The sequence below is a fragment of the Coregonus lavaretus genome (genome assembly GCF_964263955.1).
Source record: "Coregonus lavaretus genome assembly, chromosome: 13".
Lineage (NCBI taxonomy): Eukaryota > Metazoa > Chordata > Actinopteri > Salmoniformes > Salmonidae > Coregonus > Coregonus lavaretus.
In genome coordinates this window covers 6,800,938-6,815,272 of record NC_140000.1, presented here as the reverse complement: position 1 = coordinate 6,815,272, position 14,335 = coordinate 6,800,938, and the positions used below count along the sequence as shown (strand labels likewise).

At 42.4% G+C, this 14,335-nt stretch overlaps 3 protein-coding genes across 3 annotated transcripts; all 3 read left to right on the top strand.

Annotated features, from left to right (window-relative positions):
• Window positions 1-1,729: 1,729 nt before the first annotated feature.
• LOC311139684 (INO80 complex subunit C-like) lies at window positions 1,730-4,113 on the top strand. The gene is made up of 5 exons (XM_084174603.1): window positions 1,730-2,046; window positions 2,593-2,709; window positions 2,825-2,936; window positions 3,150-3,217; window positions 3,369-4,113. The coding sequence occupies exons 1-5, from the start codon at window positions 1,792-1,794 to the stop codon at window positions 3,498-3,500; spliced, it is 684 nt and encodes a 227-aa protein (XP_084030729.1). The 5' UTR covers window positions 1,730-1,791; the 3' UTR covers window positions 3,501-4,113.
• A 1,026-nt stretch (window positions 4,114-5,139) lies between these two features.
• Window positions 5,140-7,036, top strand: LOC311139636 (H-2 class II histocompatibility antigen, A-Q alpha chain-like). The gene is made up of 4 exons (XM_084174547.1): window positions 5,140-5,276; window positions 5,491-5,757; window positions 5,895-6,176; window positions 6,365-7,036. The coding sequence occupies exons 1-4, from the start codon at window positions 5,219-5,221 to the stop codon at window positions 6,493-6,495; spliced, it is 738 nt and encodes a 245-aa protein (XP_084030673.1). The 5' UTR covers window positions 5,140-5,218; the 3' UTR covers window positions 6,496-7,036.
• Window positions 7,037-10,050: 3,014 nt separating this feature from the next.
• Window positions 10,051-13,594, top strand: LOC311139509 (H-2 class II histocompatibility antigen, E-S beta chain-like). Its single transcript, XM_084174393.1, has 5 exons — window positions 10,051-10,160; window positions 12,078-12,350; window positions 12,891-13,172; window positions 13,302-13,415; window positions 13,509-13,594. The coding sequence occupies exons 1-5, from the start codon at window positions 10,100-10,102 to the stop codon at window positions 13,562-13,564; spliced, it is 786 nt and encodes a 261-aa protein (XP_084030519.1). The 5' UTR covers window positions 10,051-10,099; the 3' UTR covers window positions 13,565-13,594.
• The last annotated feature ends 741 nt before the right edge of the window (window positions 13,595-14,335 follow it).

The following is a 14,335-nucleotide window of genomic DNA, read 5'->3' as shown; positions in this document are numbered from 1 at the left end:
AGAATGATAATTGAGATAATGCAAATAATTCATAATGAATGATTACCTAGTTGGGCTAACTCTTTTAACTTTTTGCTGTAGACCTACATCACCATCCTCTGCTGGCATCCCTACCTGTAGCCTACCTGCCTCTGGTATAATGCATTTCCACCTCTCCCTCTATCAGTCTTACTGGTCCATCTTCCTGAATTAAAATGAGATATTCTAACAGATCAATCTTACTGGCAAAACGTAATTAAATATTGCTAAGTTATTTATCTATAGTGAGGATGTAGGGCTGTTTAAAAAATATATGTAATGAGCACCAATATGCTGCGTAGGCAACACAATAATATCAGGCAGAGACAAGCTGGCCCCAGGGGAAATGTTCACGGGCCGCCTTCGCGTTGCCTACAATGTTGCAATATTCATATTCTCGGAGTAGTCTTGTTGATACAAAATGTTTCAATATAATCCGAGCCGCCTGGTTCGTTGATACAGTGTTTCAATGTTCTCAGAAACACCTTGTTGATGTAATGCTTCAATATTCGCAGAATGCTGAGCTTACACATTATAAGGAACATCTCTGAATGCAGAGCAGCAATTTTGGTGGCAAGCGCACAAGACAATGTCACTGTCATAGTACATGGTATGCGCCGTTCCACAAGAGTGACTTCATATAGCCTATAGCAGGGGGTCTGCAACCTTTTTCATATGAGTGACAGTTTACAATTTATCCTACAATTTCTAAAGATCTCCATGCCAGTTATGATTTTCATATAAGCATTGTAGGCTACTCAACTGTGCCCAGAAAATGTCTAAACTGAATAGCCTAATTCTAGCTGGCTACTGGACAGAGACGCTGTCCATTCAGCCACACCCCACGGAGCTCCCCTATGTCTACCTGTACCGAGGCGCTGTCCATTCAGCCGTGCTAAATCACCGCGCGGCCTTAATGTGTAGATTTAGTTTGTCTTTATGCGTTCTTGTCGATTGTAGGCCTACGTAATTCCTTTAATGTATGCCTTTTATTTCAATGCATGTGTAGGATTTATCTGGCATAGTTTGCATTCGCAGTCAGCTGTTTTATGCTCCGGTTAAGTTCACATTGATGTCGGTATTTGAAGTCGCCCTTAGCGTGTATTATGCATCTATTTCATGTTGCACTGTATGCACTGTTCCACAAGTAGGCTAAAATAGTCAATGTAGCCTATGTATGATGAGGTTGAGTATAAAACCTAATATAAACCTAATATTGCGGTGATAATGTCTGGGGGACATTTTTGTTTGTTTTTGTTGTTCTCCAAATAGCATTTTAGAGTTTTTAAATTGTGTAGAAGTAGGCTACATTAAATGAGCTTCAACTGTACGTTCCGCAGGAATGGGACGTAAATCACAGAGGATAGATGTTGTGGTGGCAGCTGCAGATAAGTATTTGAGTGTACATGATTGTACTGCAGAACAGTTACAAGCTGTTAGCGATAGTGTCCCGTCCTCCCAGGCTGTTGGCCTGGTGTAGGATCAGATAGGGTTTAAGTAGTGGAGTGGTGGTGAGGTTTTAATGGGTGTTGCATTAGTTGGTAGGGCAATTTTTCACAGTGTAATGAATTCATAATACAGAATAGTAGGCTGATAAACAGCCAAACAGTAGGTGGCGGCAATACACTAAAAGGTTGTAGTCTGCCATAAAGCCTAAAAAAAGAAGAAGAAGTAGAAGCAGAAGAAGGCCCTTAGAAATTGTTTTGACCCGGAAGTGGTTATCCGCGGGACGATTACTCGAAAATATTTTCAAAGACAATAGAACATGTGTTTATGAACATTTTATTTCTTCCGTTAATCATTTACAGAGAAATGGCTTCTCCGAACCATAATGCCGGTGTAGCAGGGACAGTCACGGTGACGGCTTCGCCAGCTGGTAAAACACAGACTTTGGTGGTGGCTTCTAGCCCGGCCGGGCTCCGCGGTAAGAAGCGACCTGCTAACACGGCCACCTCTCCTGCTCTACCGGCCAGTGGGAACAACAGCAAGAAGAAGAAGCAGCCCATCGCAAACCAGACACAAGCTCAGGTAGTTTCCTCGCTGCAAGTTAGCTAGCTAGCAAGCTACTACATACGCAGAGGAATAGACAGGCCAATTAAAATGTTTCTGATTTCGATGAAACAGTACCAAAAATTGAGTGGGCGTGGTAAGAGGTCCTCCCATTACAATAAAATACAGTTATAGAGTCACTTCACCACTTTTTAACCTCGTATTTAACATCTCCAGTTAAGTCCCAGTGAAAACTATGATCTACATTCTGCAGTCCAAAATATAATCAATCTCTTTTGTTTTTCTAAACACCAAAGATCACTCAAACTTGAAAAGTAGAGAGATTACATAATGCTTGTAATGCTGGCTGCACTTTATCCAAACTGGTTGGTGTAACTAGTTATGTAACAGCTGAGCTGTCCCCTGGGCCACGTTCAGTTGCCAAACAACGTTGCAGATAGAAATGCCACGAATAGAGCCTACGTGATTACTTATTTTACATGTCAGAGAGGCATGTTGTATAAACATAGCATATTTCAATCTAAACGTTACAAAACGTTGCGTCCTGCTAAACCACCCCTGTAGGTGGCTGCAGTGGAGGCGGTGTCTGAGGGGAAGGCAGTGGGCGTGTCTGACGCTGTAGCTCCAGCCACAACTGACCCTGCAGCCAAACCCCTGCCCTTCAAAGACCCCATATTTGTGGTGAGCAGACTGGGGGGAGCACTTGTGAAATGATAACTGGTTGATAGAGCATTTTCTGTCTTTCACTCACTTGTCTTCGCCTCACTCCTCTCTCTCCCCCCATTTTTCTCTACAGCATTCAGGGATAGGGGGAGCTGCAGCAGGAAAAAAGAACCGAACCTGGAAAAACTTGAAACAGATCCTGTCAGTGGAACGGACTCTACCCTGGAAGGTCAATGACCCCAGTTGTGAGTGGGTCTGATTTTGTGTGTGAAACATGTTTTGGATCAATGTTTCTGCTTTGAAAGATGTTTACAGTGAAAATGATTGCTCATTTTGGGGATTTTAACAGAAGGCTGTGTAACTATAAGCTACTTCTTTGTGCAGTATTACACCTGACCTGATACTTTCTGAGCCTTCTCTGATTGCCTGAGTTTGACCTTTGACCCTGCTGTGTTCAGACTACAGCATCGATGCCCCCCCCTCCCTGAAGCCAGCCAAGAAATACTCAGACATCTCTGGACTCCCTGTGAGTAACTGACACACACACACACACACACATACAGACTGTTCTCCAGTCCTCACACATGTTTATGGACACCCTATGAGCTATTGTCATTTTGTATGTGTCAGCTGAACTAAACACACTCACTGCATTATGCAATGTGTCCATGTGTCAGGCCAATTACACGGACCCCCAGACCAAGCTGAGGTTCACGTCATCTGAGGAGTTCTCCTTCCTGCGCCTGCTCCCCACTGACGCCGTCACCGGTTACCTGGCGCTCCGCAAGGCCACCTGCATTGTACCCTGACCGCAAGGCCTGCTGGGAGATGGGAGTTCAGCCAGTGTCTGTCCTGGCCAGGGAGGGACATTGACCATTAGGGAGAACAACACAACACTGACCTTTGATCAGTTTCCACTGTCTAGGAGGCGTCTGAGACTCTCGGGGAGAGGGACCAACAGGGACTGTTACAAAGAGAGGGAACTCACACTCTCACACAGACTGAAAACCAATAGAGACCTTGGACCCCATTTCAACAACAAGGAAGCGTCTGTAGTGTCAAGAGACTGTATCACGCCCAATCTGGCCGATGTCATGATGGGGATTTGATGAACACATTCAGTAGATTGAAGACCTTTAGAGTTATCTGCTGTCTACACAGACCTTTTGAGTTAGCTACTGTCTACAGGAAAAACAAACAAGTGAATAACTTGACCCTCCTATGATGATTGCTCCATGATCTGTCTGAAATCATCACGTTTCTATGTGTTTCTCATGTTGCTGTGTGATGATAGTGTTGCTACTTGTTTTATCTGCCCTCTGTTAGATAACACCACAACACTCAACATATTGTTACCTGTTTTTTTTATTTATTTAAAAAACAAAATACTTATTATCCTTACTCAATAAACTAGTTGTGGCACATTCTGTAATCACTCTGTACTACCACCTGCTGTAAGGATATGATATGACAGCTTTAAAAGATGAGTTTCTCTCAAGGATGCTGTTGTTTTTCGGCTTGGGGACGAGACAGGGAGATAAGCTAGGGAATTGAGTAGAGGAGAGATGCAGAAAGAGACTTCCTAATGTGTTTTCCGGGGCAGGGTTAGTTTGAGTTGCTGGCTAACTGTAGAGAGCAACAGTCCAATGGCTGCTGCTGTTGTGTGACAACAGGTGCTACCGGCCTCGGGGTCACAAATCAGCTGGGCCAAAATATGTCAGGCCCCAGCGAGAATTGAACTCGCGACCCCTGGTTTACAAGACCAGTGCTCTAACCACTGAGCTATGGAGCCTTACTTGTATTGCAACTCAGAGACTAGGCTATTTAATTACCACACCTGTACTGGCTACAACGCAGACGCCACACCTCAGTAATATGTCAGACTCCTTGAATAAACACAAGTAACAATAGCTACCGGTATGATCCCACAAAGCCTTCAGAACAGTCATTGTAAATTATATCAAGTGAATTACCACGTTGAGATATACTCAGACAAGGCTTATCAATGACAGTTAGCCAGAAAGAAGATTACACAGAGCTACCCAGAGAGACACAAGATCATGCTTGTACTGTATCTCTCTGCTTGTGTCTTTCTGGGTATATCTGTTATCGTTCAGTCTAGTCTGAGCTGTGTTTGACCATTCACAGACAGCTTTGACTGGGCCAGGAAAAACAAACAAGATTTCAAAGGGTTTATCAAAAAGCCTATAGAAGAAGACTGGATTTATCCAGCCTTCTAAGTTCTAAATAGAGAAATACAGTAGGTGATGACAGTGCCTCCAGGTGGTATAAGGTGGTTAAAACAGGAATATAGTGCTTAGTTCACCAGAGGAGTCCTCGACTCTCATGGTCTGTAAACTGTTTCTTCCTGGATACAGTAAGAGTGAAAGAAATGTTCTGATTGGTTCTAGTCTAGATAACGCATGTTCAGCAGTAGTATCTGTAGATGAGACTAAAGTGAAAGAGAGGAAGAGTTGTGTCAGTGCCTTGTTCTCGGCAGAGTTCTCCCACACGCTCACAAACTGAGATGAACCTCTCTGTGGCTATTGTCGTTCTCACTGCGGTCGTCTGCACTTCGACAGAAAGTAAGTATTTTATTGATCTAATTCCAATTGAATTAGGGCCAGGATCATACTATTTCCTTCAAAGTACTGAGTACAGAAAGTGTGATAACGGTTTAAAACTGACTTTGAACCAGTATTTGAATCAATCACATTGTAAAGATTGAAGCTGGTGTTAATGATTTGGTGTATTTATCACTCAACTGAACTTTTATGTATTATCTGTTTGGGTTTCCAGTTCCTCATGAGGTTGTCTATGTGCTGGGCTGTCTTGAGAAGACAAAGGTGGAGGCAGAGGCGGAGGTTCAGGTGGATGGGGAGGAAGTGTTATATGCTGACTTCCAGAGAGGACAGGAAGTTTGGACGTTGCCTGAGTTCCTGGGGCCATTCCCAGGCTCCACTGTTGTTCATAACTTCTACAAGAATGCAGTCAAAGGCAGACGATTGTGTCGGGATGTCTTGGCTCTTTGGATATTCCACGAAAAGTCTCCACCTGAGATAAAGGGTAAAAAGCAAATCAACTTTATGACAATAATTAAAACTTTTTCGAAAATTTCTGTGAAATAACAAGTGACAAAAATGCCTATGCATTACAGTGAGAGATTGATTTTAAAGCGAGTGGTTGTATTCCCCACCCCCCAGATGCCCCTGAGAGCACCATCTACCCCAGGGATGAGGAGGCGCTGGGGGTGGAGAACACCCTTATCTGTTTTGCCAATCATTTCTACCCCCCGCCTGTCAAAGTTAATTGGACCAAGAATGGCCTGGAGGTGACTGAGGGAGCGTCTCTCAGTCGGTACTATCCTAATAAAGATGGAACGTTCCACCAGTTCTCCACCCTGAGTTTCACCCCACAGGAGGGGGACGTCTACGCCTGCACTGTGGAGCACACGGCCCTGAAGGACCCCAAAACCAGGTTCTGGGGTGAGAAACTGTTTCTCTAAATGGGGTATTTACTCAATTATCTTGGGTCTTTAGAGGCCCCTCAGATATAAGAAAATCTGAAACTCAGGGTAATGTTTCCCCATGAAGTATTGCCACTGCAATATATGATCTTTGAAAGATGTATTTCTTCCTGGTTTTGATGGCACCTCTCTCCTCTTGTCCCCCAGAGTATGAGGTCAGTGAGGTGAGTGGGTCCAGTGCTGGTCCTGCTGTATTCTGTGGAGTGGGCCTGGCTCTGGGGCTGCTGGGGGTGGCTACCGGAACATTCCTCTACGTCAAAGGAAAACAGTTCAACTGAATTGTGACATACACTACCAGTCAAATGTTTGGACACACCTACTCATTCAAGGGTTTTTATATATTTTTACTATTTTCTACATTGTAGAATAATAGTGAAGACATCAAAACTATGAAATAACACATATGAAATTATGTAGTTACTAAAAAAGTGTTCAACAAATCAAAATATATTTGAGATTCTTCAAATAGCCACCCTTTGCCTTGATGACAGCTTTGCACACTCTTGACTGGTAATGTATATTAAATTGAAAAAGTCCTATTTTGCTGTTGTATGTAAACAATGTGACAAAGAATTAGTCGTGTACCACAGTTTCTTAAAAGTTTTATGCTAACTGCAGTCTGCAGTTTTATAGCTAATCTCATGCTATTTTACATATTTTGCCATGAGGCTGAGAGAAAATATTGAGGCCCCCATAGCCCCCCCCCTGGGGGGCTGCAGGGGTGTGTGGTACGCCAGTGTGAATAATATTATTATATAAGAGCTACTCTGTAACAGTTCACATTTGTTCCTGTCAATAAAATCTAAATGATTTTTTCAGAACAATCAAAGGTATCATAAATATGATCTCACCCAACCTTAGACATTCAGCAATAATATACATGATGGATCGCATTCATTAATTGTTCCCCCGTCTTACAACATTGTACACTGCAAGTGGGTAATTCACCCCTCCATCATCAATACTTACATGATCACGAACTTGAATGTCATTTCACAATTTACCAATAACTATCAGTTGTGTGGTAAACATCAAATCAAATCAAATTGTATTTGCCACATGCACCGAATACAACAGGTGTAGACATTACAGTGAAATGCTTACTTACAAGCCCTTAACCAACAATGCAGTTTTAAAGAAAAAAACTGTAGGGAGGTTATATACAGGGGGTACCGGTTAGTCGAGGTAATTGAGGTAATATGTATATGTGGGTAGAGTTAAAGTGACTATGCATAAATAAAAACAGAGTAGCAGCAGTGTAAAAGAGGGGGTTGGGGTGGGATGGGGGGGCAATGCAAATAGTCCGGGTAGCCATGATTAGCTGTTCAGGAGTCTTATGGCTTGAGGGTAGAAGCTGTTAAGAAGCCTTTTGGACCTAGACTTGGTGCTCCGGTACCGCTTGCCGTGCATTAGCAGAGAGAACAGTCTATGACTTGGGTGGCTGGATTCTTTGATAATTTTTAGGGCCTTCCTCTGACACCGCCTGGTATAGAGGTCCTGGATGGCAGGAAGCTTGGCCCCAGTGATGTACTGGGCCGTACGCACTACCCTCTGTAGTGCCTTGCGATCGGAGGCCGAGCAGTTGCCATACCAGGCGGTGATGCAACCAGTCAGGATGCTCTCGATGGTGCAGCTGTATAACCTTTTGAGGCTCTGAGGACCCCATGCCAAATCTTTTCAGTCTCCTGAGGGGGAAAAGGCTTTGTTGTGCCCTCTTCACGACTGTCTTGGTGTGTTTGGACCATGATAGTTTGTTGGTGATGTGGACACCAAGGAACTTGAAGCTCTCAACCTGTTCCACTACAGCCCCGTCGATGAGAATGGGGGTGTGCTTAGTCCTCTTTTTTTTCCTGTAGTCCACAATCATCTCCTTTGTCTTGATCACGTTGAGGGAGAGGTTGTTATCCTGGCACCACACGGCCAGGTCTCTGACCTCCTCCCTATAGGCTGTCTCATCATTGTCGGTGATCAGGCCTACCACTGTTGTGTCGTCGGCAAACTTAATGATGGTGTTGGAGTCGTGCCTGGCCATGCAGTCATGGGTGAACAGGGAGTACAGGAGGGGACTGAGCACGCACCCCTGAGGGGCCCCCGTATTGTGGATCAGCTTGGCAGATGTGTTGTTACCTACCCTTACCACCTGGGGGCGGCCCATCAGGAAGTCCAGGATCCAGTTGCAGAGGGAGATGTTTAGTCCCAGGGTCCTTAGCTTATTGATGAGCTTTGAGGGCACTATGGTGTTGAACGCTGAGCTGTAGTCAATGAATAGCATTCTCATGTAGGTGTTCCTCTTGTCCAGGTGGGAAAGGGCAGTGTGGAGTGCAATAGATATTGCATAATCTGTGGATCTGTTGGGGCGGTATGCAAATTGGAGTTGGTCTAGGGTTTCTGGGATAATGGTGTTGATGTGAGCCATGACCAGCCTTTCAAAGCACTTCATGGCTACAGACGTGAGTGCTACGGGTCGGTAGTCATTTAGGCAGGTTATCTTAGTGTCCTTGGGCACAGGGACTATGGTGGTCTGCTTGAAACATGTTGGTATTACAGACTCAGTCAGGGACATGTTGAAAATGTCAGTGAAGACACTTGCCAATTGGTCAGCGCATGCTCGGAGTACACGTCCTGGTAATCCGTCTGGCCCTGTTGCCTTGTGAATGTTGACCTGCTTAAAAGTCTTACTCACATCGGCTACAGAGAGCGTGATCACATGAGGAAGTATGAAGGATTTATACAATGTACTGAAACTGTGAGTGAGAATGGGAGAACATGTCTGAGCTATTGTGGGACCAATACAATAGAAACCCAAACAAGACTGTAAAGTAGCAGGTTGGTTAATATTTACACACAGTGATGGCAATAAGAGTTTTATTGTATGCAATAATCGCTATGGGACTTTTCCTGGTGTCAAGAAATCATTAATCATGAACAGGGTTGGGTTAGTTACTTTCTAAATGTAATCCGTTACTAGTTACCAGTCCAAAATTGCAATCAGTAATGTAATTTTTGGATTACACAAACTCAGTAACGTAATCTGATTACTTTCAGTTACTTTCCCTTTAAGAGGCATTAGAAGAAGACAAAAAGGATCCATGCAACACATTTAGTGTGTAATTACACGGAATCAGTCATGAATTGCAGTGCTTTGTGATATGCTTAGAGAGAGAGAGAGAACATAGCAATACGACAACAAATGACTCCCTGAAAGACTTTAGAGCTGTTTCGCTACTTTCCCCTTAAGAGGCATTAGAAGAAGACAAAAAGGATCCATCCAACACATTTGATGTGTCATCATAGTGGTCTCTGACTTGTGGTAGGACTCGCTCAGGCGGACAAACTTAAACTTGCACCTTTTTTCAATGCTGAATTGAATGTTATTGAGAAAACAGAAAGTGTCATAATGTATTTTTTCACAAACATCCTTCCTGAATTTAAAAGTCATCCAAGAAGTAATCATCTAGTTTCTCAAAATAATCTGTCATCTGATTACAATATTTTAGCTGGTAACGTAATTACACATAATCAGTCATGAATTGCAGTGCTTTGTGATATGCTGAGAGAGAGAGAGAGAGAGAGAGGGAGGGAGGGAGGGAGGGAGGGAGGGAGGGAGGGAGGGAGGGAGGGAGAGAGAGAGAGAGAGAGAGAGAGCGAGAGAGAGAGAGAGAGAGAGAGTGAGAGAGAGAGAGAGAGAGAGAGAGAGAGAGAGAGAGAGAGAGAGAGAGAGAGAGAGAGAGAGAGAGAGAGAGAGCATAGCAATATGATAACAAATGACTTCCTGTAAGACTTTAGAGCTGTTTCCTCATTCTGTTCTGTTCCGTTATAGACACAGGCCGACATTAACCACATAGAGACACAGAAGGAGGTTTCTAACTCTGAGACGTAAACATGTCTGTGCTGAATTTCTCCTCCATACACCTGGTGCTCCTCTCCTCTCTGTCTGTAGTAGGTGAGTAAAAATCTGCTAATGTCCTATAGATGTGATCAGGTTCGACAGGAACCATAGAATGACTTTGAATTGATCAAGATACACAAAGTCTCAGTTATCGTCTTGAGCTTTGCAAAATGACTGCCATTATAGACACTTGCAGTATTGAGATAAATGTTGGATTAATGTTGACTATGGTCTCTGTACAGAGAGACTGAAGTGATTGAAGTCATAGGCAAAGTTGCCACGGGGGATGGGCGGACATGTCATTTCTTTAAAATAAAAAAAGATAGCATATGAACATGTCATAAACAATGGCAAAATGTGTAGAATTGCAGGAAATTAGCTTTAACAGTCAACTTTGGGCACGAAAAATTTTCCAACTCATCTTTCTAAATTTTTTAAACAGAAATGGGGTGTGCCTTTGGTGGTTCATCGCTGTCATTGTGGTCATGCGTGCCGTGACCGACATAGCTAGTTCGTTAGCTAAGCTAGCCACTTGTAGATATCAAGTATGTGTTGATATCATTTCACAGGATTTGTTTTTGGACGGAAGCTGTAGAGATCGGTAAGAAATGGCACTTCTATAGCCAAATATCTTATTCATCCATTTATTTATTTTTTTACTTTACATGGCCTGGTTTGATGGTGCGTTGATCAGTTATACAGTTTAAAGCCGTTGTTTTTTTGCCCAAAAAGTTGACCTTTAAAGTCACTGTCCAGTGTTTCCAGATTTCTATGAAATATGATCCATAATTAATTACAATATGAGTGAAATCGTTTTCCTTCCTATTTTTTAAATTTATTAAGTATCTTAAAAAGCAGCTTTTCTGTGTTAGAATGGTGTGGGCGTATACCAGTCATTAAAAATATTAATGCGAGTAGACTGCTGATTGGCCAGATCATCCTCCTCAAGAGGATGACATCATCGTCTATGAGGAAATAGCAAGCATTTTTGAATGGTCTGTTGAGATACAAGTTTGAGTTGGGGTTTTTTAAGTGTTTTTTCTCTAATTTATGCTTTGGCCACAAATACAAGTATAGGATGAGTCAACAACATTATCTGGGTATGAGTTAACTGAATATTCACTTTTAACAGTGAGATTTTCACTGGACAGTTACTTTAAAACTGCAACATGTTCTCTCAGCCTCATGGCAAAATGTGTAGAGTAGCAGGAAATGTGCTTTAAAACTGAAGAAAAAAACTCATCCTCATGGCAAAAGGTGACGAATAGCATGAGAGGAGCTATAAAACATCAAATATTTCTCTCTGCCACATGGCAAAATGTTTATAATAGCAGGAAATTAGCTTTCAAACTGCAAAATTGTCTCTGATTCATGACAAAATGTGTAGAATAGCATTATAAACTGCACATTTTTCTCTCTGCCCCATGGCAAAAACATTTGAAATACAGGAAGTTAGCTGTTTATGTTTTCCACCAAAAATATATTTTTATTATGGGAGGGGGGGCGCTTACACTTTTCTTCCACTTCTACTGTGTTTTTAAAATACCCCTCCATATATCCCTCAAAACACCCCTCAAGAGAAGCATAATAAATCATGTCAAGCTGTGTAGAATCGCAGGAAATGTATTTTAAAATGTCCAAAAACATTGCGGGGGAGGACCCCCCCCCGTCTACTGTTCGTCCCCCCTCCAATATCTACACCACAATTCCGCCCTTGATTTAAGTATATTGGCCAAAGTGTGTCATCCTCTGTGTTCTTGTAATCGTGCACTGATGAAATTGTGCACTGAACATGTTTGTATTTTGATAAAGAATTATTATATGTTATAATCTTTCTACAGACATAGATAAGTAAAGAGTGAAATCCACAGGATTTCTTTGATTTCTCTGGTCTGTTGATCAGATGATATTATGAAAGAAGAGAAACGAGACCTCCAGAAATCATCTTGTTTGTGACTGTTTATTTGACAGATGGCTATTTTGGACACTATGAGATGAGGTGTGGGTTCAGCTCCAAGGATCCCCATGATGTTGAGTTTCTGATACAGGTCTACGGCAATAAGAAGTTACTGGTACAATACAACAGCACAACAGAAGAATGTACGGTATACACACAATGGATGAAGAACTTCACTGAAACGGCCTGCAAAGGCCCTGCTTTTCTGGCTGAGAGGAGAGAAGAAATGAAGAAATACTGCAGCAGCAACGTTCCTGTGGTGTATGGGTACTTACTAGATAAGACAGGTGAGTGTATGAGTACATACTAGATAAGACAGGTGAGTGTATGAGTACATACTAGATAAGACAGGTGAGTGTATGAGTACATACTAGATAAGACAGGTGAGTGTATGAGTACATACTAGATAAGACAGGTGAGTGTATGAGTACATACTAGATAAGACAGGTGAGTGTATGAGTACATACTAGATAAGACAGGTGAGTGTATGAGTACATACTAGATAAGACAGGTGAGTGTATGAGTACATACTAGATAAGACAGGTGAGTGTATGAGTACATACTAGATAAGACAGGTGAGTGTATGAGTACATACTAGATAAGACAGGTGAGTGTATGAGTACATACTAGATAAGACAGGTGAGTGTATGAGTACATACTAGATAAGACAGGTGAATGTATGAGTACATACTAGATAAGAGGTGAATGTATGAGTACATACTCAATGGTAGTGATAAGGAGGAGTACATATTAGATGAGACAGATGAACGTTGTGAAAAGAGCATGAGGCGAGCCCTGAAGAACCCAGTGTGTTCTTCCCTCTCCAGTTGAGCCCTACATCAGACTGAGGTCAGTGGAGCCGTTCAGTACCAGACACCCGGCCATGCTCTTGTGCAGCGCCTACGGCTTCTACCCCAAACCCATCAGAGTGACGTGGCTAAGGGACGGACAGGAAGTGACCGCAAATGTGACTTCCACAGAGGAGCTGGCCAATGGGGACTGGACCTACCAGATCCACTCCCACCTGGAGTACACGCCCACATCTGGAGAGAGAATCACCTGTATGGTGGAGCACTTCAGCCTCACTGAGCCCAAACTGTATGACTGGGGTATGTGTGTGTGTGTGTGTGTGTATGCGTGGACTAGGAGTGTCTGAATGAGATACGAGTGCTTGGGTGGGAGGGTTTATAAGGCTATTTATTATAAAATGTATGTCTTAATTGTTTGTGTAATTACAGACCCCTCCCTGCCTAAGCCTGAGAGGAATAAGATGGTGATCGGGGCCTGTGGGCTGCTGCTGGGGGTGGTCTTTATAGCAGCTGGACTGATCTACTACAGGAAGAAATCTACTGGTGAGGAGACACAGGCTATTCTATGTCAAATCAACCAAATACCTTTCAAGTCCAAATTGTAAATGTAGCTTTACCTTTTTCGTTCTCTCTCAGCAGGAGGAGTGTTGGTGCCAACCATGGTTTTACCAGAAAGTTATGGCGCCATCTAGTGGTTCACACTAGTCTGACTTCTTGAGATTGTGATCTGAACCCACTTAATTAGTCTGGGTACCAGTCTTTTTTGCTAACATTCCACTCCTTGTAGCTTTTTCTGTGTCATATGCCAAGGAGTACAAGTAATGGAATGTTAGCTAAAAAGACTGGTACCCAGACTACCACTTAATCACTCCAAGCATAATCTCTTCTCTGTCTCCTAGGCAGTGGCGGCTCCTGAAAAAATTCTCAGGGGGGGCAATTTTTCTGATGATTTAGGTGACCTACACACATTTTTAAAAAGATATGTCCAGCAACAACATGAAGACAGGGGCAGCATATAAGTCAATACTGATATACACATTACTTGCTTCAAAAAGGCCTCATGGTTGAATTGGAAATATGTGCACCTGAGCATAATTCACAACAAGCAAGCAGGAGCTTTTGATAGAGGCTACTGAAAACATTGATGCAAGTTATTGGTAATAAGAAATTTTTATAGACTTCCATATTCTGCCCTCTTGTATAGATTTGTGAAAATGAACAGTGATAGACATTTTGCCTGAAAACAGAATTTGAAAATAATTTCTAGAAAAGGTAAACACAGCTATCTGTATGGCTTTGTAAAAATGAACAACCATATTCTGGCCAATTGTATAGATTTGTAAATATGAACAACCATATTCTGGCCAATTGTATAGATTTGTAAAAATGAACATGAACAGAATATATATATTTTTTTACTTTTTTTAAAATGAAAAATAACTATTTTAAACAACATCAACTGT